This window comes from Gavia stellata, chromosome 10 (genome assembly GCF_030936135.1).
Source record: "Gavia stellata isolate bGavSte3 chromosome 10, bGavSte3.hap2, whole genome shotgun sequence".
NCBI lineage: Eukaryota > Metazoa > Chordata > Aves > Gaviiformes > Gaviidae > Gavia > Gavia stellata.
This window is the reverse complement of record NC_082603.1, coordinates 29506247-29529074: the sequence shown is the minus strand read 5'-3', so window position 1 is coordinate 29529074 and position 22828 is coordinate 29506247. Positions and strand designations below refer to the sequence as shown.

Genomic DNA, 22828 nt, shown 5'->3' with positions numbered 1-22828 from the left:
AGCACAAGTGAATATGCCTAAATCCAAACCACAGCTATAGAAGTGATAAAAACCCCAGCTTCCCAATATACTCAGAGCAGGTACTTCTGTCTGTGAATACCAAATCATTTGTTTCTGTGCTCAAAAACAGATGTCACATCCAAAACAGGAGCATCTTTGTTTTTCTAAATGTTGATGGGAATAAATACACTACTTAAAAACTCATGGATACACACAAAAACTTACACACCTTGAACACTAGTGTTTCTTTGGACAAGTTTAACCTGCAGTCCTCATCCTCAGAAAGCCAATTTTAAAGATTTTCTTTTTCCTCTCCAGTAACATAGGTATTTTATGAAAAACTCTCAATGTTCCCTAAACATCACAAGTTAAATTTATAAACCCCTATAAAGCATATCCTAAAATGTACTTTGTTAAAAAGTTTTGAAAAAATTTTGAAAAAAAATTAACAACATACCATTTTCATAGTAATTCAGACTTACCAATTTGCCAATTAAAACAGCAGATGAGCAAGACAGCAAATTTTTGGCCCATCATGGTGGACAGACTTCCAATAATCTCTTTGCTCCAGCAATGGCAAGTGTCCTTTGAAAAAGATTTTACCCTAACCTTATGCTAATTTTATGCTAACTGCTAACATTTTGTTCAGCTGAAACACTCTCTCCAGCTTATTTGTTGCTAGTTGCAACAGAATTTTTGCAACAAACTGCCACATCAGTTGCCCCTGCACACATATTGTTATTCTCTGGAAAATGAGCATGGTTTTAAAAATGTAAAAGCAAATGCTCTTTCATTTCAGCGTGAAACGACCTTAACATCTCAAAGGCTCTCCCTTGTCCTAACTACACCAGCTAAATCAGACTTGTTCTGCACATAACTCTATTTCAGGTCACTAAGTGAACTACAAACAGCTGCTCAGAACTAGATTGGTCTCCACAAAAATCTCCCTGATCAAGTAGTACAGTTGTAAAAAGGCTGTAGGTCATATCACAACCTCAGTACTGCTGTGCTGTTAGTTGGATGCAATGTGGGTATAAAACACAATTTTTACTTGCCTGTTTAAGCTTGTGTAGCTTTGACAGGTAACAATTCAGGGCTGGGTGTGTGTGCTCTAAACTGGAATGTATTCTCCTGCAGAAATAATTGCAGCTAAAAGAACGCATGTTACTTACGTCTGTATTCCGCTCCAAGTCTCAACATCAGCCGAATGGGGAACACTTTAGCCCAGGGAGTCTCCCATTTCTGAATGAGGATGCCAAACAAGTACGGTGGGGTTGGGAGCACCAGGTCTTGCAGGGACTGATACGTAGCTGCAACGTACAAGAACCCTCCATGTTCTTTGCTTCCAAGGAAGCTCTGGCTGAAAAAGGAGTGTCCCAGATTGCCAACAACATTACCTATGAACAAAAATGCTCATTATTTCACTAGATTGAGAACTGTATCAAGAATTTAAAGAGTTTTTCAGAAAGAAAAAAAAATCCCTATAAAACTCACTTTGCTTCCTGAAGCACTAATGTCTATTAATCACACAAGAAGCAATGATTTGCTGCTCAGGTTACCTCCTGTGCAAAAGTGCGTAATCTGTTATGGAATAACTGCTGTAGACTAGAGCCACCAAAGCCATGGTATGTCCGGCTGATCCACCTTTGGGGATACATGTACGCAGTGACCATCACTGGTAAGAAGTCCGTTTTGTAGGAACACGCACACATACCTTCATTTCTGCACCTGACTGACTAAGCCATGCCTGCAAGCATTACCAGGACAGTATGTACAACCACAGACCTACCACCTCTCCTGGGGAAGCAGGGAGGGAGACTTAGCCTCAACCATTTCTGTGATCTGCCTGTTGCATGGAGATCTGCCTGTTTCAAGTAGTAGAGGCAGTGTAGTGAGGGGATGATGTGTCCCTGCAACCTCCCCCTAGCACTACAAAAGCACCCAAAGAAAGCCTGTTTCCAGTGTCTTCCAGATATTCAAGGGGTTTCCACTGCAGAAGCTGCTGTTGACTAAACTAAAGTTTTAGACCCAGCTGCCATTAAAGAAGAGATGTGCACCTGGTTAAATGATTAATGCCCACTGGTTGTGTCCTTTCGTTTACGGAAACCACTGGGATGCCTGCTCAGACACAAATTGAAGATCTGGGTCTTTTTAAGAATTACACAAAAGAGTGTTTATGTAATTAGTTTACTTAATGTAAAATGCAACTGAGAGAGACACAGGGGAGAAACATCACTAATATTTAGTCACATTTTTATTCTTTGATGCTGGAATGGCTGAATGAATCTGAATGTTGTTTAGATTATTATAGCATCCAATGCAGCATTTAATATTGAAGCAAAGAACCGTGGTGTGATTCCTTTTATCAAATGACAACAACAGCATGCAAATAATGTACAGAACAGCTGATCACAATTCTCCATAAGAAGATGTGAATATTAATAGCACCGATTTGATCTTAAAGAAAAACACAAGTAATTTCAGAGACCATGGTGTGGTTGATCACACCATTCATGAGGAATCACATGGGTTTGAAGCACTCATGCAGGCCTCCTGGGCTTCTGCAGTAAACCCAGGCTTTCCCACCTGCAGACAGAGAGACTGCTAAGTAGGAGTTTCTGATCTTTCTCCACCACCTCATAAAAGAGTGTTTGTATTTGAACTCAAGGCAGTGATGTGCATGTTGGAGACATGCACATCAACTGGACGGTAACTGGAGGGTTTCCCCCTTTTACACACAAGAGACACACACAGACACAGAAACTTTAGGTGTTAAGTAAGTAACAACATGAGTCATGGAAGTGCAACTTCGATATCCCCAGTAATACAAGTATGATCTTCAAGTTAAGCCTCCTCTATTTTTATACTGCAAAACAGCCTAAAAATCATACCCAATCATTTACAAACACAAGAAAAATAAATACAGTAGGTACAGTTTTGGCCAGCAAAGGCAAATGTTAACCAATGAGTCCTTTCGAGTCTGTCCTTTACAGTGAAGCCCTATGAAAGTCCCAAGTCATAGCAACTCTCCATGAAGCCAGTGCCGGCATAAGAATAATACAGCTATTCCTGCCCTCACTCCAGGGCCATGCTACTTTCCATCCCTCCAGACCACCTGGCACAATCACCACTGAGTATTGGTTCCTTCACATGACCTTGGGACCTCCAGCTTTAATAATAGCTACTGGCAGGTCTGTAAACAAAAGGATCCATTTATACTCCAACTAACAAATAAGCAAGGTTTTCTTGATATTCAAATTTGTGGGCACTTCAGTGGATTTTTTTTTTTTTTTTCTGTACCCACAAGGAGCTGCACAAACTAAGCTCTCAAGTTCTCTGTTAAAAGGTGACAGGCTTCAGCAGCCCAGGCACCCCATGGCAGGGTGCAACTCATTCGTAGCTTGCCAATCTCCTGAGAAGCTGATTTTTTTTGTATCTGTAATTTTGTATCTGTATCTGTCAGCCAGAGCTGACACCACCAACCCAGACCAAATTCCAGAACTCTTATAGTGGCTACAATTTCCGTAATGCTCAGCTGAGCATACCTGACGAAAAGTAGCTACTGGTCAAACTGAGGGACTAACATGATTAATAGAGCCACATCAAACATTGTCAGCTGCTGAAAATCAGTGATCCTGCCCATGTGCAAATGCATTTCTCTGTCAGTCTGTGCTGTGGCACTATTGCCTGCTCAGTGAATACCCTGCTAATGCACCAACTCAGGCATCTTGCTAGTGAGTGCAAACCATCAATTGGTGTTCATGAAAAAGATTTTCACTTATCTAAAATAGCTGCTGGCACCTTTCTATTTTAACCCCACTCGTTTGCTTTTGCAGTTCCCACCTACCCTCACTAATCTCCTCTTCTTCATGTATACTTCCTTTTTCCCTTCCCATCTGTTCTTACCCAAATAGAAGCTACAGGCCTGATAGTAAAATTACTTGGTGAGATTCTTGGTTCCAACAACATGACCATAATAATCCTTTCTAACCTTAGAATGTATGAAGTGTATGAACTGCTAAACTCAATTGAAGTCTGCCCCCTTTTTTAAGTATTTTCTGTGTGAAAGAGGCTAGGCAAAGTGAAGCTGTACAATACCATATAGTTCTGAGACGTTCAGTACTGCCCACTGGGATGACAAAGCAATCAGACATTTCCACTTGTGACTGACACCAAGCGCTGCAGCAGAAGGGGACAGCTACTTATTTTTTCTGTTTCAGGAGATGGAGCTTCAAGGCTCACACGCTTGGGATGCCTTAAAAAGAATTTTTTCAGCCAACAGAAACATGAAAAAACCCCTCAGTGTGGAATGTGCAACTCAGCTGTTCAGCACTTTGCTACCATAAGCCACAGCGTTATAAATTACTCCTTTTGACACAGGCAGCTTGCACAGTGCAAACTCCAACAGGTTACCACTATTAAGAGGACAAACTATTGGGATTAGGTAGTTGTGCTGCAATCCATTATTTATAAGAGCATGCAAGAGCCTGCTATGTGGAGAGCATGGGAAGAATGAAGCAAGGGTTTTCCTACACACCTCTCTAGTGCCCTTTTCAACCAGCAAACCCAAGTCAAAAAGCCTCTTTGGGCTTTAGGCTTGTCCCACAAACATTTCTGCACTGACCAGTGGTTGTCAGCCTTTCCTGCCACGTCTTTGAAGGTGGTTCCAGGTCAAGGCCCCACTGATAAGTTGCTATCACCAGCTTGATATGGTCAAACCCAACCCACTGCGCCATTACACATTTTAAGCATAGAACTGTGTTTCAGAAGCTTGTAGAGGAAGTGTAGCTGTCAGAAAAACCTTCAAAAAAGCTATCCTTCTCAAAAGCATGTAATTTAATTTACAAAATATCACAACTTCCTTTCTAAAGAGGTAATCACAGAGTCAACAGAGGTGCCTTTCCTTATATTAAGTTCCAGCACCTGACATCAGACAATTGACATTATTTAGGAAGTGCCTTAAGTGTGTGTGATGCATCTAAAGCAGCTCTGCAGGAGGTCAGTACTTATTATCTTCCCAATTATGCTGGGCTACCCTTGACTTTAAATTCCAAGCAGCTCTATAAAGTCCTTTAAAAAAACATGCTTTATCCACTGATGTGACTTTCTCTTCAGTCATGACCCACGCTGTTTTGAATTCTTCACTTAGGTATCTTCCTCTGATGAACAGTATACTTTGCATATCAGTTTGGCAATCCCTTCTGGACTCAAATAAAATAGTTTATAACAGGAAAGGTAAAGAAAAAAAGATTCCTGCATTTGTTTATTGCCCTCAATATGTGGTGAAGCCAGTTAGGTGCTTTTACCAAAAACAGTGAGGTTAAATTCCTAATGTATGCTTCATATCTTTTGGTTAATCCCAGGTCAAAAAGCTAGTATTAGCATCCAGTCTCAGGGAAGGCATACATATGTGGCTTGGGGAAGTTAGCTACATCTGTCCGGCCTCATTCCACTACCATCAGTAACAACCAAGAACTGCCAAGTACCAAAGAGCATGCCAGCATCCTGAAAACCCAGGCATCCCAGTTCTGTAGCAAGAGATGCAAAGCAATATTCACCTGGCAACAATCTTGCCAGATGGATTTTCTTCAAGAGCAAATGAGCACATACTCTTTGAGAAAGCAATACAAACCCAGTCACTACCACACCAAGAGGCACAAAAAGACACAGAAAAGACAAGACCATGAATGTAACTTGATGGCACTACACATCTGTAGCAGATGCCAACACTGAGAAAAAACACATGAAATTCAACATTCAAAGTTCTGACCATACTCAGCATCTTTTTATTGAAACAAACCTGCAAGTAACCTGGAAAGAACTTACTCATATCGGCAAGGGACATAATGCTTCACTTACTATCACTGTCAGTAGCAGTTACCAGCATCCAAAATTTGCTCAGACTTGTCTGTGACAGTCTTCCAAACACTCACTCTCACACCTTATACAATGTTTGATTTTGTATCCATCTTTCCAATTACACTTGCAGGGGTGTATTATTCACCCGGTTAACCTGTTCTCTGTTCAGAACCTCTATATGGGCTTCTTTACAGATCTACTCTGTATTAGCTACCACCTTATTTAATTAAAACCAGGTGGGGTTAGAAATACACAAAACTGTGACTGTGATAGATCCACCCTCATCCAGAATATCCCCCAAACCAGAGTAATGACAAAGCCATTTCAAGCAGTTGCCAGATTTGCATTTTCGCTACAAAAGTAACAGTAGCATTTATTGTATTCCACCAAAGAGCTGATGCACTAGGGCATATCTGGCAGCTCTACATTAACACATCCAACTGCTTCAAAGTACCCATTCAGACGGACAGAAGTTCTCATTTTTCCATTCACTAGACCTCCTGCCAGGCTTATAGCCAACAGACAAGGATAATCATGGGATTACTACTACAACAGTACAACTACTATAACCACAACAGAAATCATTAGCTTTCAATTTCAAAACAAGAAAAGCAACACAGCAGGGAGCTTGATGACAGAGGGGCCAGAGTTAAAATAAAGTGATGGAAACGGAACAGCAATGAATACTTGCCTCAATTAACAACTTTACAATTTATTACAACTCACATGCATACAACCTATAGTGAAAAATGCCATTTTTCCTTCAAAATCTCTCCATTGTTTTACACTTATAAAGTCCTAACACCAGATCACAGCTTGAGGTTGAAGACTTCCCTTAAGAAAACTGATGAAGGTTCAGGACAGTGCTGCACCAGACTGACATCTTACCCATGCTGAAACAGGAGATGAATCTGAAGGACAAACTGCAAAGCACGGAGTGTACAGACTAAGTGCTCCTGCCTGCAGGTCTGAGGCCTGGGCTCTGCTGGCACTACTTGCACATGCTAGAACCATACTCTGCAAACGTCTGAGAGCAATACCTAGCACAGAGGACAGGACTCGGCCTCAAGAAACAAGTTATCCTTGGAGGAAAGCAGAAACATCTGGGAAGAGGCATGAGTACATATAAGTTTGTGTTTCTAGGCTTGAACGCAGAATTCAAACTTGAGCAAGAAGAGCTAGTAAATAAATGTGACTCATGAAAATAAAAATCGTTACAGATACGGGCTTTAATTAAATAAACAAAAGGGAATGCTGCATTTTTCAGCTGAAAACAAAAACAACACGAAACCCAAAATAACTCCAAAACAAAATTAACATCACTAAACGTAATTCTTGTTTCCATTTCAATAAAAAATACTGTATGTCTTTTTATTTTATGACTGTTTTTAAGAAAACATTTACTAAAGGAGATAAATAAAAAACATCCACAGAATTTATTTCAGTCTCCTGGTGGCAAAATAAATTTAAAACAATATATTATATAACAAAAGATGAAACTGTGAGGCAGGGTTTTAAATAGTCTCTAACTTCTAATGGGAATTCTCGTTTACTCTAAATGTCTATCATCTAATCGCCAGGAGAGGTGCAGTACCTCTGAAATGAGCAACTTTGGAAGCATGGCTCCATCTACAACAGCATGCAAACTGCTAACCACTTCCAAGGGATTACAACCACCAAACTGAAACCCCTACAGCATCATATTCTGTCTCTCTAGCTAAATAACGTTTAAAACAGCCAGAGTTGCAAATATGCTAATATATACTTCTCCCTCTCAATCATGCATGACTTGGAAAGAAAAAAGGATGGATATTGACAGAGTGCATTACAAAATGCTATGGGAATTTATCAATGTGCCATGTTCTACAAAAACAAGTGCAGTTTGGTATTATATAGCAACTCAAGGTGTCTGTCTACTTCTACTACATGTCTGAAATACAAGACAGAGCAAATCCTACCAAAAAGAACATTACACAGTGGAATTCTTAAACAGTGAAATCTGGTTTCTGATTAAGAATTGTACAATAGTAAGCAGCTCTTTGCACCAGTGCAATTGTAGGATATCAAATTACTACCACTAGAGCACTAAAAAAAGAATTCCAAATACATTATGTAGGTGTTATAAATTATGTATTTCTGTAGTGTAATTATACAGAACTTCACTGCAATACACACACACCAAGCTGGATTTATATCTGCAATATACATATATATACACACACAATTTTTCGTATCTATCTCCCTCTGAATAACATCATAATTAGAAGATAAAGCATTGCAAATGAAGTGAGGTTTGGAAAGGTATTTGTTTCCAGTGTACCTGAGATCCATTATGACATGTGATAATAGTACGTTCTGAAGCTGGCAACCTCTCTGGACAAGCTGACCTTTGTTGTTTCAAGCCATTTTAGGAAACAAAGATCTTTTTCATTATTTTATTGAAGTGTTGGATTCAGTCACTCCAAAAGCATTGCAAATTATATGCAGAACCCTTTGTAAATGTATTTTCAGTATAACCTTAGTGTGATCCAATTTCACCTCTGGAAAACTAGCTTTATTTTCTAATCAGTGGACCCAAATACTTACATTTTTCTTTATGCAACAATTCTTGAATTCTAAGGTCCAACAATAGCTAAAAGTGGAAGCCTATTTACTTAGCAAATGTAAAATTTGTAAAGATTTACATGATACAATCTTGCAATTGAGATATTAAAATTCAAAATTCAGGGATAATTTCTGCAATGCCCTACAATTCATTCCAAGCACACACATACATATATATTTGTATTACTTTATAATATAAATAGCATCTCCATAATGTGGCAATAGACACACACACTGGGAATCAAATTTCTGAACTACCTGGTTTGGGGATATTTAACATACTATCCACAAGGATTCTCAAAATTTTATTTCTGTATCTTTAAAAAAGCTACCCTGAGTGCAAGCTGAAAACCAAAATTATTACAGAATCACAGAATCACTAAGATTGGAAAAGACCTGTAAGATCATCAAGTCCAACCATCAACCCAACACCACCATGCCCACTAAACCATGTCCCACAGTGCCACATCCACACGTTCCCTTGTACACCTCCAGTGATGGTGACTCCACCACCTCCCTGGGCAGCCTGTTCCAATGTTTGACAACCCTTTTGATGAAGAAATTTTTCTTAATATCCAGCCTAAAACCTCCCCTGGTGCAACTTGAGGCCATTTCCTCTTGTTCTGTCGCTAGTCACTTGGGAGAAGAGACCAACACCCACCTCTCTGCAACCCCCTTTCAGGTAGTTGTAGAGAGCGATAAGGTCTCCCCTCAGCCTCCTTTTCTCCAGACCGAACAACCCCAGATCCCTCAGCTGCTTCTCATAAGACTTGTGCTCCAAACCCCTCACCAGCTTCGTCGCCCTTCTCTGGACATGCTCCAGCACCTCAATGTCCTTCTTGTAGTGAGGGGCCCAAAACTGAACACAGTATTCGAGGTGCGGCCTCACCAGCACCAAGTACAGGGGCACGATTACCTCCCTACTCCTGCTGGCCACTCTGTTAGAAGCAATGTCATTAGTGTACCCACGAGCCCTGCTGAGTATTCTACAACACTTACTGTTAAATGAAGTACAGTACTAATTTCAGGTATGTTAGCCGTATTCAAATTCTTACCCCAGCACCTAGCAGAAGCAGTCAGAGCAGACATTCAGCAATGGCTGCTGAACACAAAGTTGTCACAGGCTCCATTGCTGTAATAGTCTAGGCATGGCCTTTATAGCCCAAACTTCTTTGTTCTGCTGGTACCCAGAGGAAGGCTGGAAGATCTTTGGAGCAGCTCCCCAGGCTACCAGCACCTCATTAATGCTTTTATTTGGTGAGATAATTATAACACTGGATACTAATAACCAATAACAACTCAGCCCCCTATCAGTTTTGATCCTTACTCTCTTTTTATAGTCTTTTATACAAAAATAGCCATTTGCTGAATGACAAAAATGTATCTGACCCAGTATGATCACCTATCCAACCCATTTTTAACAGAGGGCATTCCTACCTGCTAACGCATCCCGGTAAAGTTGCACAAAATGGTTAAAGATATCCTTAGGCAAACATTTCTCATCTGGCAAACATTGCAAGAGGATGACTATCTCTGACTGTCCCACTGCATGCATGCCTTTTGTAGTGAAACACCAGCACTTCCTGTTCACATCTGCAGAGAGGAAAACATGTATCAGAACAGCAGATCAGAATTTTGTAAAATATGCCTAAATTTCACTACAGGAAGATAGCTCTTTCAAGAATCAGTTTTACAGCATGTTTTGTTATGATATCTGTCACACAGACAACTTAGGTTCTGTATCTGTTACCCTGAAAGCAAGCACATCCAAAACAAAAGCAGTTCAGTAATACCCAGTTTACAGCTAAGGAAGAGCCAGAGCATTACAGCTCCCAGTCAGATCTTGGGATTAACACCACAGAGCAGACTTTCAGCAGTTTCTGTATCCAAATTAAAGGACAGGATTTAAATGGGAATGAAGGAACCTCAGAAAAGGCCAGGCTGTTGATTGTGCTTATCATGATCCTGACAGCTAAACCAGATTGAGACACTGATATCACTCTCTTAAGATGGATAGCTGGATGTCAGGTGTTTTCATGAGATGTCACTGTGTTGTTCTGCTTCACGTGAATGTTAGTGATGACACATGCTCTAAGCTTCACAATTCATTTGTTGAGAATACTAAGTTATTGCAATAAAATCTTTTGTCTAGTATGTATATATATGCATACTAATGACATTTTTGCATATGTATAAAAAATTGTACTGCTATCTAATCAGATGCTGAAAGGCTTATAAACAACACCTTAATTTATTGTATGAACTTTTCACAGAACCAAAATATTTTACTGCAAAACTGTCCTTCTCAATTTCTCAAATAACGTTTTCTTATCCAGCAGAGATCAGCTGAGGTACTAACATAAGAAGCCATCTATATGCCTCCCCATTCATTCCTCCCTCCCTCAGCACAGGTACACACACACATGCGCACACGCACAGTATAGAAAAGGATAGAAGAGGTGCACAGTGGAACAGAACCTGCATATTACTATGGAATCCTATCTGCTTTTTCCAGAATGGGATGACAGGGAAATGAGTTAAGCAACCAAAGGAAGAACAAGTGATAAAATACCTTGCCCTACTAAGTTGGACAGAAGACACTGATCTCCAAACTTGAGACTGGAGGATCTATCAGTCTAGTTTATATTTTCTATATGAAATTATCTGTATTGATGTCTAAAGCACTGGAAAAGAGCCTTTTGTAATCTAACTTAATATGGCTAAGCACCAAGTTTTCAATCCATGCACATTTTAAGAGACCATCCTACCAAATAAAAATGCTGCTGTTCCTACTACTAATATATATAACATATCCTCTCATACCCCAAGCCTTAATAAATAAAAACTTACAATTTACTATTTTTACCATCGACAGCAAATTAGCATTTAAAACGAATACAAGAGGGTCAGGGCCACCATCCTCAAGCTGTTGCATGACAGAAATCTGAGAAGGTCTCTCTTCTACAGCATAGTCTATGAAAGAAACAAGTAAACACACAGTGAAGTCCTTAACTTACTGGTACAGTACTCTATGTTATAATCAAATAACCCCGATTCTGATGCTTTTTGCTTTTCTGACCTTTTAAAAAAAACTTATTTAAGTATTGCTGGTTTGATTGATTGTTTCATAGGCTGGTATTTTCAAACTTCAATAGCATTTATGTGCATAACCCCTGTACATCCTTCAGAAAGTGCAGCTTGTTTTACAAATCAACTTTTTTTTGTATCAACTGGAGGAGAAAATGGAAGTCAAATTGAGAAATATGTCATGGTGTCAGCTGAAATCCCAAATGACAAAGAAGTTAACAATTGTTATTTATATGACACTAAAGCACAAGAACATCAGTCCTGGACTAAAAACAGCAACACATGGTCGATCCCTATGTCACACACTTCCAGCTTAACATTAGAAACGCACTGTATCAGCAAAATATTTAATAGGAATAAAAAAATCGAAGATGAAAAAATAAGTTAATGCGAGGAATGTATTAAAGGATGTCATGAATCAGACTGTGGAAAGCAATTGTCAGATAAACAAATATATACATTTTTTAACCTTTTAAAAATTAGGTTTTAATTTTCTGAATCCTCCTCCGTTTGGATACTCTGGGTGGGGACATCACAATTACTAAAAGCTTCACTATGGGCCAAGATGTGCAATAGTGCTGTTGAATGCAGTGCTTGGGGATGCCTCAGACAGAGCAAATGCTCCAAGAGAATTTCAGAGAAGGGAAGCATGAATATTCATAAGGCTAATGAAAATGTATCTCTGTGTGAAACATTCCCCACAGTCCGATTAGTGAAGAAATTAGCACATATTTTTGGACTGAAGTTAATTTTCTTTTTGCTTTGTGTTTTACTTCTTACAGTAATTTCCTTGCAAGATGGGGTTCTTCCTGGATGAATGGTGCAAATGAGTGTCACAACATTTAGCCACGAGTACTTACTGTGAATTTCTTCAAACATTCAGCATATTACCAGCATCTTATTTTTAAAATAAACACAGTAACTATTAGGTTAACTGCAACTGGTAAGCATAAAAATTACCTGCCAAATTATACCCTCACCTCCTTTTACTCCAGTGGAGATGAGAATTGGAGGAAGACCATCTTCAGGAATTAGATTCATTGCACTGCCAACAGGACTGCCAACCTGAGTTATATTTCCCGAGAATACAGAAGCATTATCAGTCTACAAGAAGCAAACGACAACAAAGGACAGCATTACAAAAGTAATAATGATAAAAATTTAAGAGCTGGCTGACTAGATTACTAAATGTAGGTGAAGGAGTCTGTGCCTGCTGGAGAACCAGAAGCACCAAGTAATTTGGCTCTTTAACAATAGATGATCTTGTGATGACTCCTGCATATGAACCATTACTAAGAAGCCTGCTTAGACAGAGACTGCATCTCCCTTCTCTAGCACCACACATACCCACTTCTTTACAAATTCTAAATGTACCTATGCCCATCTGAACTTTTGGCAAAGTCTCTATTCCACTCACATGTGGTATGGTGGATTTGACATTGTTAGATTATATCTGCACTTTTCTGCATATATCATTTTATGAGAAGTGTCAAACAAAGTGTTTTTCTGCTTTGAGCTATGACAATCTTATTGTTTCAAACTCCTCCCTGACCATGACTCAGCTTTTTAAAAACATGCATTACACAAATATCTTTCAAACACAGGCTGTCTACCCAAACGCTTGGAAGCCACCTAGCACACAGACTTCAAACATTGCTTAGAGCTCTGCCCCATAATAGTTCATTTCAGTTCAAAATATATGGTTGTCTCAGCTCTCTGCAAACAATAAGTGAGGACACTTGCTATACAACATACTAAGACAAGCCTCAACAGATTTCCTAGATCAGTCTTACTGAAATCACCATAGAAGCTAACATACTACTCACGACCAAAGCAAGCATGTTATTTTGTGCGGTGAATAGCGTAACGCTTCCTTACTTCTGCTGATAAAGTGTTGTTGGTCACAGGTTTTGATGGATCATGCGACACTGCTAAGGTTCCTGTGGAAGTTGTCCCAGCCACTGTCAATTTTGCTGCGTCGGCAACTTCTCCATTGGGTAATATCCCATCAGCAAACCAAACACGCCTTTGTTCTCTAGGTTGAGCCACTAGAGAGAACATAAAAAAATAGGATTTAAGATCTCACAGCAACATTGACTGGAAAATTTCAGTATAGAAGAGCAAAACTGAAAAAAATCATAAATAGAGAAATGTGGACTAGAAGGGACTTAAGACATCATCTAGTGCATTTCCTATGGCAGCCTCATGTATAAACACACCTGCTGACAATAGTTTACTTGTCCTTAAAAACCTGATGTCCCTACTGAGGGCAGGAATATCACAACTGGCATTAGCTAGAGTATTTGGAATGGATGAAGTGCAGATATTCTTTCCAAATTCTTACTACAGGTAAATTGAAAGAAAAAAGAAGTACACTTACCTTCTGCTCCAGGATGCTTTAAAACTCCCACAGGTACCATGACAGTGGGAGGCGGAGAGCTCAGGGCGCCCGAGGCCTGAGCCTGCTGCAAAGGAGGGATAGTAGAACAGTATTCAGCGGGATTGTTAGGGTTAGGACTCTGGCTTGAGGCACTCATCATGTTCTCCCAGGCTTGAGCTAAAGCAAACAAAGAACAAGAAACATGAGCACAGAAGAAGGTATCTAACAGTCCAAAACATTGTGTTAAGTTCTCAGCTACGGTAGGTATGGACCCTGCCACCTTCGAAAGACCATCTCTCTTACTTAATTTAAAATCCCAGGAGACTGTAATTAAGCAAGGAAATGCATAGCGGGAGGAGAAACAGCACTGGTCCTGTGCAATAAAAATATCAGTTCATATAGAAATATTTTCTGAAAATTGTAACAATACACTTTGACCTGAATGATGATTAATTCCTCATGCTTCGTTTTGTTTCCTCTTCAAAGATTTAACTGAAAACACTCAATTCTTTTATATATATATATGTATATGTATATTTATCACACTGTACGGACAGATGGACATTCCTGTTACAAATGTTTTATAACCTACAGGACACTTGAGCAGATTTTGCTTTTGTATATGAGAAAAAGCACCTCGCATTTCTTTATATCCAGGGCAGATCAGTACAGATCAACAACTTAAATTCTTAACTATAAAAAAAACCCTTATGCTATTAATTCTGAAGGCATGACTTGGGCCTTAATTCAATTGCCCAAACAATAACACATAAAACTTCTTTGTCAACAACATCTATCACAGGGAAATCTCTCCTCTAGCTAGTGAAACAAACTGTATCTCCACAGTACTACTTTTTTTTCATCTGTAAGGAAGGCTTGTAGCTATGCAAGGTACCAGAAAATTCATATGTGTGTTTGTACCTTCAACCATATTAGTATGTTACAAATAAATGCATTCCTCTAGTCAGGCATAAATATCATGCCACCTAAGCTCTGAGAGCAGCTATAAAGCCTGAATAAATCATGTACATCTTTGGGTTCCTTTGGCTATGAATTGTCAGAAAACCAAGGTGAAAATAACAAGACCAAAAAAACCCAAACAGAACACAACAGAACCCCTCCCGCTTCCTCCCATCAACCTGCAAAACCAATAGAGTGAAATGGCTGCCAATGGAAATGGTATTGACATTTCCATTTGAGAAGATTAATTAAATGGAAGTCTTTTTTTAACAGCAATTCTGTATTCATTTAGAGTATAGGTCCTGAAAGAAGGGAGTGTTAAAAATGCACCAAGAAAAGTTACATCTCTAGGATCCCTTTATTAGAAAAGTCATAGTATGGTAAAAGAACGTTTTTAAAGCATTCTCTAAATCAAGCAAAGTGCCATCTCAGCATATCTACCAGTTGAAAATACAGTAAAAATAGCATTGGAATAGCCTGGCCATGGAAAAGTGCCAAAAAACATACCACCCTCCCCCCACACCCCAGTGAAACACAAACCAGATACCAAGCAACCAAATGAAATAATTACTTTTAAAGTGCGATTCCTACCCCCGGTTCCAAGACTGTGCAAAGATTAATGCTTAACCTGCTGTAGTGAGTGGAAAAAAAAAAGCCTGTACCAACAAAGAAACTGCAAGGACCAGGAGGGATCAGATATGATCAGGCTACAGGTTAACTAACCAGTAACCAAAAGCATCATTACAAAGCACTGCAGCAGGCATAGAAACAGAAAGGTAGCCCAGGGCAAGTACACTTAAGTATGCAGGCAGCACTCTCGCTATAATAAACCAAGCAGTGGTGTCACTGCTCGCTGCCATTAATGTGTATCCGTCCTGGCAACAGGACAGAAAGGCTTTTAAAAGGAAATCATTATAATATGATCAATTTTATTATGTCTTTTTACAAGAACACTTCTGGTTTCAACTGAAATATTTTCAGTTTCTTCCCTTCCCCTAGATAAAAACAAATCCTACTCACCACCAAAGGGAGCCAGCTGTCTTTTGCCAGGTGTATATGCAATTCCTTGTTCTTGCACCTTGAAATGTGCTAATTTCTCCATCTCAAAATGTAACATTTTAGCACTCCTTCAATGTCATCATCAGGACTCGGTTTTAATTTCTAGATATTACAACCTACAATTTCCTGTCACCTTACACATTTGGCCTACAGTAAAGAATTATTAATAATTAAAACCTACCACTGCATGCTGATTAATCTTTAATCTTTTTGAAACAGAAAAAAAATATTCCTGTTTAATAACAGAAACGGTCTACTAATTTTGGATGCTCATCTCAAGACTAAGCACTCAGATACTTTCAACCAAACCTGCATAATACTGAACTTCTTTGGAGAAAAAATAAAGCTATGAGCTTCTTAGATGCCCAACAAATTACCAGATCTTTCTGAAAACAGCAGCCCAAATAATCTACTACACAGTAACATGTAAAGATACCATCAAAATTACCTTGTCTGAACACTGAGATAAAACAGAATTTTCCTAACTAATTCTTGGTTAAAACTACAGCAGCAATCTTTTATCAAAGTCTCCAAAGTGTAACTAAACATTTGCAGCAATGGAGATTCCATGCTAACTGTTGAATAATTATCAGGATAGTTAGTTATCCTAATGGTTAAAAGTTTGCATTTAGAACCTGCATTTGTCTGACTACTCATTCTACCTACTACATGTTAGAGTGTGCCTGTCAGACCTTCCTCTACAATTGAGGTAACTTCTGCCATCAAGTTTCAGTTATCCAGATATATATTTATACCCTGAGATCAAGTCACCTATTCACCTTTCCGTTAATAAACCAAAGACAGAGTGCCTGGAATTTCTCATGATGAGACAGGTTTTCTCATGATTTAAGGGCTCACATGGATCCTCTCTCAACCTAATCCAATTTTTCTACCTTCTCAATTCAAGACATAAAAATTGAACATCGAGTCTTTCAGCAACAGCTGTCTCAGTGTCATGGAAATAAGTCAACTGGACAGCATAATCACCCAAAAGTAACTGCCAGCTCAGGAAGTTCTTGAAATTTTCAGAAGCCTCAAGATACAGTGGGAAGAATACTCTGTGTTTGCCCATACTTATACCACATATCTAAAGTGTTAATACTATAAAGGACAAAATACAAAATAGATTCCATGGCCCTTTGGTCAAAACCAAACACAGTCTTTTCTTACACCAAGCAGATGTAATATAACTTCTTGTTTGTGCTACTTGTTAACTTCGTAACTAGTTATGACCTTTCTCCTATGTCCTATGTTCACACCAGGCTTTCAGCCACAGCACCATCCTGGGTTTGACAGACTCTCTAGTAATGTGCCCAAAGCAATAATTCAAACTCAGTTGTCCACATCTCTGGATAGGTTTTTAGACAAGACCTCCTACTCTAGCACCAAGGAGTTAAGAAGGAAGAGTTGGACTAATTTGTGGATAACTACTACTTTCCCAATTCCTTATAGTGCATAATCTAGAAGAGGCACAACTGCATTACTCTTCTCTTTGGCATCCCATACAAAAGTGTAACAGGTTATCCACTCAGGCATCAAAGGACAGAGATTATGGTCCTGAATTAAAAACAAAAAACACAAAACCCACCAAAAATCACAGTTTCTGCAATCCTGATATAGCACTCACAAATGAAAGCTTCCAAACTCATCACAACCTTACCAGGTTTTGCCTTCTGTTAATCATATTTAGTTTAAGAATCCCCACACTCCACAATTCCACACTGATCTCTCAAGGGCCTTTGCTGTTTTAGCATATTTACTGACACAAATAAAGTAGGTTGTTTTTTTTTTTTAAATAGCATCACTGCAGCTCAACACAAAGCCAGTGAAGCACTGCATCTCAGATTCTCCTTCCACTTACCATTCATTAGTACTGAATGGCAGATTACACACACTCTAGCTTCCTTTCGATCCATGTACAGCAACTTGCACTTCAGGCTACAGCATGCCGCACAAAAAACCTGGAACCAAAGGGGAAACAACTTAAGTGTTGTTCAAAAATATGTGATGAACTGATGAATTCAGACAAGAGAATATCTGTAAAGCTCTAGACATGCAAAATAAGGAGGTAAATTATCAGTATTTTCCCATTAAAGCCACAGTGACCACTACCTACCCAGGGTGCCTCTCCTACTAATCCTCATGAAGCGGTATTACGTGGAACACATAAATGCATGTTGTTCTGATACTGCACTGTGGTGTTTTTAAAATATGTCTGGCATAAATGTCAATGGGTTAATAAATTCCTACCACTTTACAATCCGTAATAGAATTAACAATTTGGGAATTAATTTCAGTCTTGAAAGAGCATGAGTACTTTCTAGAATCAACTGTGTTTAAATGCACAAGTTTTCGCTACATAACAGATTGCTGTGGCACAGACTAATTTGAACAAGTAATTTTTATTTGCAGCAGGGCAATTCATCTATATTAGCAACTCTAGCTTTTTAATCTCTTCATATATAATAAGTTATTCCTCAGTTGGGACTTAAGTGGATGTATCAAAATGTTTTAAGTGTTCAACATATAAAATTAACATTTAAAAAAGCTGACTGACATCGGTACTGCAAGAAAAATCTTACTCCATTTATATATTAAAAAATAAAACTCATATTCACATGATTACAAACACTACAGTATCACAACACTAGAGAGAAATTAGGAACTGCATTTTACGCACACTGGCTCCTAAGGGGGGACCCAGTGTAAAATCCCCAGGGGGGCCAACCTGCTGCGGAGATGCAGTTGCATTGCTAGCGCTTCTCACCTGAACCAGCTCTAACAATTCCCCAGTCCTGGGCAGGAAACAGTGTTGAGACTTCCTCCAGACAAACAAAACCATAAAACATGAGCATGGCTTGTGCACCAAAACAAACACTTGCATGCAGATATGATCCTACAATAGCAATTGCAATCTCAAAATCCTGCAGAACAGACAAATCAGGGTGCCCTAATGATTTCTTATTTATTTTAAAGAATAATATTTTCTTTGTTTAAAAAAACAGTATTTCCTCAGGGTTATTATTCAAGTGACATGTGAAGATACTGATGAATACCCATTTTAGGCAGTAAAGTAATGTCACACTCAGGAAATCTAGAAACAGCAGCAGCTACCTAACAAATTAGTTCAGATATCAAGAGAGAATTTAAAATTTTAATTATAGGCAGATATTATATCTACAATTCACTATGCATTATTATGATCTGTAATGCTTTCTTAATCCAAAAAATTATTCCATCATCACTTCAACAGCAGTATTTCTGTAATATAGACAAGAAACTACAGAGGATTCTCATATATAAATATTTGTAAGCCTAACTAAATTTCAACCAAGTTAAAGATCACATCAAATTACAACCACTTCGCAGCCTGTTACCTTTGCAGTCTTTTAGTGGCAAGTGTTTACAATAAGCACCTATAAAATGAGCTCTGAGTTCACCATGAGAGCTGAAAATTGAACATGAAGAAAGAAGAGCTCACCCTGTCTCATTTCAACCAGCTTTAATGTTTCCTAATTATGTCAACTTAAACATTTCAGAAACAAAATATAAGTGTGTATACACTGGCATTTTCATGCAAAAATATAAACAACCCTTCCGCATATGTGAAAACCTTCAAAAAAAAAAAAAGGCAAATGTACTTTTAAAATCTGATTTCTGCATTTACACCTTAACCCAATTTACAAGCATTCTAGGGAATATTAATAACAACACCACAGCATATTTTAGAAACATTTGACATCATTTCAGTTCTCTGGGAGAAACTTCCAGTTGGAAGTTCAGTATTGAACGTGGAAAAAATCAATGTCTTCAACCATAAATGAAGGACTAACACAAATTAATATCTAATTTAGGACCCTTTATCACACAACACACTGTGCATTCAGCAAAGCTCCTAAGTGCAATGATCTAAATATTAAAAGAGAAAATAGAAGCAATGACAGAACATCTACACCTCCTCTCTTAGGCTGCATCAGTCTTCTAAGAGCAATAATGCAGAGGAAGAACACAATCCAGCACAACTGACAATTCAGTCTTGCTATTAACAATCACCAAGTCATTATCTCAGTTCATCACGCTATAAAAAAATAATATAGCAGTATCAAAGCAAGTTTTTATGTTACTCGGGTTTTCCGGTTCACTGGGAGCTGTTAAAGCATTAGTTGCTAGGGGGGCTGGTGATTTTTTTTATATTTTAGTGGAAAAATATAGTTTTGGTTGTCAGTACAAGATTTCTGTTTTTCCTATCAGGGAGGATTGTTCCACCTGACAATAGAAAATACATAAATACATAAGGTAAAATTTATGAATGTGTTCACACACATTCTTCAGGTTCTTCATTTTAATTCAAAATTTACTGTAAGTGTATTACTTTCTATCACTCCCCTGAGGTTCATATCTTCCATTAATTTTGCAATTATTATCCTGAAATTAAAAACCGAGACAGACTTCCCAGGTGCCACTCAACTATTTTTAAATGCAATTTGCATTCCCAAATGAAACAGATACATTCACCCCTACTATAATGATTTGTCATGATGCTAATAAAGCTTAAAAAGAAACTGTTATGCTAAAGCTTGTGTGCAAAAATATTTAGTCCCATGACTTTCCCTAGAAACAATTAAGTGTCGTTAGCTCTTGTATCTCCCCAATGCTTTAAGTGATATTCACACATTTAGTAGAAACAATGGAAGCGTCATGGTGATTCAGTAGTTACCTACACCACAGGCACATGGTCAACATGACTTGCTTTGGGGGTGGTTATCCTAACCAGAAAGCAAGAGAAGACAACTGAGAATAGCCTTGTCTGAAGCCACTACAACTAGATTTGCCTATCAAAGCCTTTGAGCTCTTTCCTTCTGGAATCGTTACAGGAATTAAGTGTTGTAAAGTAATTTACAGTAAGTGCTAAGTATTATTTGACTTATACTGATTCTTAGCATTTATTAATCAGTGATTTTTTTCAGAGAAAAAAAAAAAAAGAAGGCACGAAAAAGCAGAAGTTTCTGCCACATCTTCTGACTGCACGTGTGCAAATTTGGCCCAGAAAACATCAGCTAAGAAAAGCTTCTAGAAACAAGTAATTCTGAGGATTATTGTAAGAACACTCTGGGAATATTAAATACTAACACACAATGTATTTTTCACATCTGAGAAACGAGTTTGTCTACAGAGCAGGGGACCTTTTATTTTATCCACTCCCCACATATCCAAAACAATGCTCGTTGTTCTTCTCAAGGCTTGTCTTCAGTAGTTTAAAGAAGAAGAAAAAAAAAACCACACCACATTTTTTGGCCTTGCTCTGCCTGGGCATGTTTTATCCATTTTGTTTACAGATATTTTCATTTTTTTTTCTCATTTGTGCAATTTGGGGCTTCAGTCATTACAGGGAAGTAATTAAATCCAAGCAATGAACTTGCTTAAAACACAAAAACAAGTAGAAAACATTACTGTAAATGAAAATTGTAGTCCTATTTGTTAAACTCATTAAAAACAAAAGCATGACCTAAATAACTGACAGTATAAGTTAATACATCAAAACTAAAATTATGGATATTCCTTTAACTCATATGCCTTACAGATTCTCCTTAACTGCAATGAGAAGAGATTAAGCCCTTTGATATTAACCAAAAGGTACACAAAAGGTAGGCCTGTACTTCATACGATGCTTATTGATCGCCTCTGGTTACTAGCTCCACATCAGGACTTCCACTGCAACCCACCTGGAAGAGGATGGGCAGAAGAAAGCAACTGGAAGTCCTGGACCAGTGCACTATGAATGTCTGCTTAGCTTTTAAAAGTGTCCTGGGAATGACTTTTCAGCATGTCTCAAAATCAAATTTGAGTAAAATCTACTTATCTGGTGTTGCAGTGAAGAGATTGAGTGCTATGCATTTTGATTACTAAATCAAAATGGACAAGTGGCACACATGCATAGTCCATTACGAGGAACAAGCCTGTGTTTTCTGCTAGGCTGTTTCCAGAAACAGGTGGCATAAGGGTTTGAGATTTCCAGATACATCTGCTTCTCTTAGGTCCTTTGTTCAAATCATTCTGCTTCCCTGCACTCTTCTGGTAGCTAAAAATCTTGCCCATAGCAGTCAAGCAGTCTTTCAATCAACTTCAGAAACCTTTGGATAGAGCCTCAATGAACCAAAGTTACTCTTACTCTACTTTTTAGTGCATTTCAATATTTCTTTTCACCTCAAAAATATTAATTAATATCTACTTGACAAGAGTGTTAGTTTACCGCTTTTGAATCATCATATTTCTTCCTAAGTTTCTACTTCCCATGTCCCACTGACTTGTAACAAGATATTTGGAAATACTTTACAAGGTAATCTTTTACCATAAACTTGCCACATAAGAATTTGTGTTGACCTAGATAGCACATATATAAAACTTCAAAAAAAAGTCAACAATAAAATATTTCTTACACAACACAAAATGGTACAGAAATTATGTTTTAGTTGTCTTCATTACAAAATTTCTCACCATGTGTACATATATCAGGTTACAGATAATTGACTATATTTTTTTCCAGGAGCAAACGTATATTCTATAAAATAATGTAAGCAATATGAGAAAAGTTAGTAAAGAAGACCTAAAAGAACAGAGTTGATCAGCCATCTAAACCAGCAGGAATGCCAGCAATCCAACAGCACACTTCCAAATCCCATCAATATGTTTCAGTATCTTTAATGGGATCATTGATGCAGTAATTTCTGCAAACTAGTTTCCTGCACTTAGCCATTTTATAGCAGTTCTACATGAATCCAATGATGTTGACCGTAACAATCAGCAAATACACTGCTCATAGAGGCTAATAATTATTTCAGTTATAAATAACAACTAGTTATTCTCTGTTAGAACCCTGAA

At 38.2% G+C, this 22828-nt stretch overlaps 1 protein-coding gene across 1 annotated transcript in view; it reads right to left on the bottom strand.

Moving 5' to 3' along the window:
• The window catches only part of ZFYVE9 (zinc finger FYVE-type containing 9), a 59621-nt gene that overhangs the window by 11165 nt on the left and 25628 nt on the right, over positions 1-22828 (bottom strand). The window contains exons 5-11 of the mRNA XM_059822280.1: positions 17811-17910; positions 13931-14107; positions 13429-13598; positions 12531-12654; positions 11314-11436; positions 9901-10056; positions 1173-1397 (exon numbers count right to left, since the gene is read on the bottom strand). Of these exons, the coding sequence (XP_059678263.1) occupies positions 1173-1397; positions 9901-10056; positions 11314-11436; positions 12531-12654; positions 13429-13598; positions 13931-14107; positions 17811-17910 (1075 nt within the window). The remainder of the gene's footprint in view (positions 1-1172; positions 1398-9900; positions 10057-11313; positions 11437-12530; positions 12655-13428; positions 13599-13930; positions 14108-17810; positions 17911-22828) is intronic.